The sequence below is a fragment of the Myotis nattereri genome (assembly GCF_964212035.1).
Source record: "Myotis nattereri genome assembly, chromosome: 11".
Classification (NCBI taxonomy): Eukaryota; Metazoa; Chordata; class Mammalia; order Chiroptera; family Vespertilionidae; genus Myotis; species Myotis nattereri.
The window spans coordinates 29,696,942-29,701,091 of NC_138086.1; the positions used below are offsets into that span (position 1 = coordinate 29,696,942).

A 4,150-nucleotide genomic window follows, 5' to 3' on the forward strand; every position below is an offset into this window, starting at 1 on the left:
GCGGAAGTTAGAGAGGCAAACGGGGATTCGAGGGGCTGCAGGGAGGGGTTGAGAAGGCCCAGGAGGAAAGGTGTTTGAGGCAGAGGGGAGTGTTCAAAGGCCAGAGGAAAGACAGAACAGTGGGGTGTGTCCGGGGCCAGCAGAGAAGGGGTAGAGGAGATGGAGCCTGAAATGCCAGCAGGACTAGGACCCTGAGGGACTTTGCAGCCTGGTAACCCACAGGCAGAGGGAGCCCAGACACTGGTGAGGTTTTCACTTTAGGAAGATCCCTTGGTGCCCAGACAGAGGGGCTGGATTTGAGGGAAGGAGAGTTGACGACACCTTATGAGGCTGCTGCTGTGGTCAGATAGATGGAATTGGTTTGCACTCGGCCAGTGGCTGTAGGAACAGAAAGAAATGGGCCGACCAGACCTTAAAAGGGAGAATTCCTCGTTGTTGATGGGTGGTTGGATGTGCGGGGAGAGAGCAGGAGGAGCTGAGGACCAGGAGCCACAGATGAGATAGGAAAGAGGTGAGAAGTTCAGGGCTGGAGGCCTGCAGCTGGAGGCGAGGCTGAGCCGGGAAGGAGTCGGGGGTGGGGAAGGAGCCCTGGCCTGGGAGCATGAGAGCGGCCACCCACACACTTGATGGTGCCGCCTTCAAAATTGCCCTTGGCCTCTTTAATTCCAGTTCTCAATCTAAACCGGGGCTGTTGTCCGCTGATTTTATTTATTTTTATTATCTTTAAAAATACGTATTTTTATTAATTTCAGAGAGGAAGGGAGAGGGGGAGAGAGAGAAACATCAGTGATGAGAGGGAACCATTGATCAGCTGCCTCCTGCACGCCCGGCACTGGGGATCGACCGAAACCCCAGCATGTGTCCTTGACATGATTCGAACCCAGGACCCTTCAGTCCGCAGGCCGACGCTCTATCCACTGCGCCACACCGGCGAGGGCTCGTCAGCGAATTCATAAAAGTTCCTGCGCTTAGTGCAATGTTACCGAGTCTGAAGTGTTGCTCCCCGGGCCCCCTCCAACCCCCGCACTCCCGGTGCGCCCCGATTCTGTCCTTTCCTCTGTCAAGGGTCGGGGCCAAGTCCCGGCCGCGCCCTCTGCTCAGGCGCCGGGGCAGCCCGGAGGAAAGCCCCTCACCGTAGAGCCGCCCCGGCCCCGAAACTTCTCATCCGTTTTGACGGAGCGGAACGGGAAGGAGGCTGGGGCGGGGCTGGCTGCGAAGCCAGGTGTCCGGGGTTAGGATCCTCGCTCCCCGTCGGCAGCACCTGGTCTCCGGCCGCGGCCCGGCTGCGGGCGGGGTGTCCCTGCTCCTCCCCACCCCCGGCGCGCCCTCCCGGCTCCTCCCCGCCCTCCCGCCCGCGGTGCGCGGAGGCTGCGGCGCGCAGGGCAGGCGAGTGCCGGGCAGCGGCCACCGGGCGCAGCGGGCCGCGCGGGGAGCCGGCCGAGCCCCTGCCTGCGAGCCGCGGCCTCGCCCGCCGAGGTCGGCCTGGGGGGCCCGCAGGGCACGCGGAGCGCCGAGTGCGCGTGGGGCTGGGCCCCGCACCCGGGCGCAGGAGCGCGGGCGCGGCGGGGCGGAGCGCCGGGCATGGAGCCGGCCCGAGAGCCCCCCGCGCGGGCCCGGCCGCCGCCGCCCCCCGCCGCCCGCCCCGCGCCCGCCCCCACCGCGCCCAGGCCGCGCTCGCCGGCGGAGGCGGAGGCCCGCGGCCCCGAGGGGCTGCTGCGGCGATCGGGCTCCGGCTACGAGGGCAGCACCAGCTGGAAGGCGGCCTTGGAGGGTAAGGTGCAGCGGCCTCCGTGCCCTGACCCGGGACCGGGGACCGGGGACCGGGAAGGCGGGGAGAGTCACCTTGGCTGGTGTCCCGGAAGGGGGTGGGGGTGGGGCGGCGAGCGGGACTCTGGAATGCCCGGGGTTGGCTTGGGGCAATTAGATGACACCCTCGGGGGAGGGGGGTAATTGGGGACCACCCATAGGTACAGCCTGGACCCTGTCTCTTCCGCTCACTCACTCTGACCTTGGGAGCAGGCTCCACACTCCGAGCCTCAGCTTCCTCCTGAGTGTCTGGTCCTTGCCTGGGGGCAGGAGGGGTGCTTGACTGTGGGTGGCAGTGGAAATGCTTTGGGCAAAGCGAGGGAAGCTGTAGACCCCAGAGGTGTTGCCAGTGTCAGGGGGCACCTGGTGGGGACCGGCCACTCGGGAGGGAGAGGTGGTGGACCCTGGCTGGCCCAGGGCCGGTGAGCCAGGTGGAAAACAGATTCCATGCTCATGAGTTCTAGAAAACTTGTTTTGGCCCCTGGTGCCGTGTGCCGTGTGCCGTGGAGACGCCCTAGTTGGCAGGACGGAGGACCTGTCTTCAGGAGGCTTCTCACACTCCCGACACCCAGTTCCAGGGCGAGGCCCGGGCAGCGGTACCCGGGGAAGCCCAGAGTCCGGCTCACCCAGCCCTTAGGGAGGGCGAGTCAGAAAGGAGAGCTTCCTGGGGTAGGTGGCCTCTCAGGAGACTGGGGAGGAGGAGAAGGGCTGCCAGGCGCAAGGAGTGACATGGTCAGGGGCCAGGTGGCCAGAGCCAGCCTGTCCCTTGTGGGGAACTGAACTCATGAACACCAGGAATGGGGAGGGGGCGGGAGGGATGAGCCTGGAGGACGGAGCCAAAGAGTTTGAACTTTGTCTGAAGGAGCCATAGAGAGATTAAAGCACAGAATGAGACAGTGGGTTTGTTCTTGGAAAAGCAGCGGTGTCGAAGGGGGGTTAGACCTAGACCAGGTCAGTGAGGCAAGTGGGCAGTGGTGGGTTGGGGCGCGCAGACCATTACCAGCACCTGGCAGGGCAAGTGCCTTGTGGAGGAGGGGGAGGTGGGGATCTACATGTCAGTGTTTGGCCCGAAGGCTGGTGAACGGGGGTGCAGACTCTGGAGGGGAAGGCCGGTGCCTGGGTGGTGATTTGGGACAAAGGAGGTAAAGATGTTGGCTCTTGGAGCAGCGAGCCGCTGCGGCGGAGCAGCAGGCTGAGGAGAGCTGAGTGGGATCGAGGCGGGGCAAACCGCTCTCTCTGAAATAGTCTCCAGGTGGTAGCATTGCTGGATTTGCCTGTGACCCTCCCCTCTCCGCTTCCCTCCTGCCTACCGTATTTCCTGTAGTTGTTCACTCCTCTTGCCTGTATTTCTTCATTCATTCATTTGTAAGATTTCTGCAGGGTCTGTCCCAAGCTAACTCTAACCCCCAATGGTTAGGGTCATTTCAGGGTGGCGCGGTCTCCTTCAATGCTTGGGGCTTACCTCTGCTTCCTACTCCCAGCTGTGGCTGGGCCTGTAAGTGAGGCAGGAAATAACCCAGCATCTCTCTTGAGACACTGGGTCTTCCAGCCCCTGGGGAGCCCACTCCCTGCTTAGTGCCTTCCTTTCTGCCCAGCCTTGTCTCCGTGTCCTGGTCTGGCTCCCTACCTGGCCTGTCTCTGTGTCTCACGCTCCCTCTGGCACTGCCTCCTCCAGCGGCTCCCCCAGCATCAGCCCCTCCCTTGATGCCTGTGGTCCCTGGGGGCTCAGCATCTGGGGCCTATGAGCTTTCCCACAGGTGTTTTAGGATCCGCTGTGAGCCTCCCCCACCAGTCCTCTGAGGGTCTCCTGGGTGCTCCCTGGGTGCCCCATCTCCTGTCAGAAGAGGGGAGCTTGAGGACCAGGCTGGGTGCTCTCCAGGGTGCTGCCGTGTGGGCCCAGGACCAGCCTTTAGTGCACTGCTCTCCCACAGCTGTTCCCTCGCCCGCTCCTTGCACAAACATTGATGGGGTGCCCACATAGTCCAGACACAGCGCTGGGCACTGGGAACACCCCTGCCCTTGAACAGTCACAGGACTGGGGCTGAGGCAGCCTGATGGGTCTGGAGTCAGGTTTACCCAAACCCCGGGTTATCAGGTTTTTGAACTTGTGTGAGCCTCAATTTCCTCATCTGCCAAGCTAGATGATAATTTCTGCCTCTTAGGGCTACACAGGCAGGTGCTGGGGTGTGGGCCCACCTCCCTAGATGTGGGGAGTCCCGAAGGGGAGCTCAATTAAAATCCTTTGACTGCTGGTCTGCTAATCTTGAGTCCACTCCCCACCCCAAACTGGAGTCCATGTAATAGGCCTAGTCCGTGGACACTGGCCACACCTGTGATGGGTGAG

General features: G+C 62.9%; 1 protein-coding gene across 1 annotated transcript in view; it reads left to right on the plus strand.

Moving 5' to 3' along the window:
- Window positions 1-1,581: 1,581 nt before the first annotated feature.
- The window catches only part of CLEC2L (C-type lectin domain family 2 member L), a gene marked incomplete at its 5' end in the record, with an annotated part of 18,602 nt that continues 16,033 nt past the window's right edge, over window positions 1,582-4,150 (plus strand). The window contains one exon of the mRNA XM_081102370.1: window positions 1,582-1,771. Within this exon, the coding sequence (XP_080958496.1) occupies window positions 1,582-1,771 (190 nt within the window). The remainder of the gene's footprint in view (window positions 1,772-4,150) is intronic.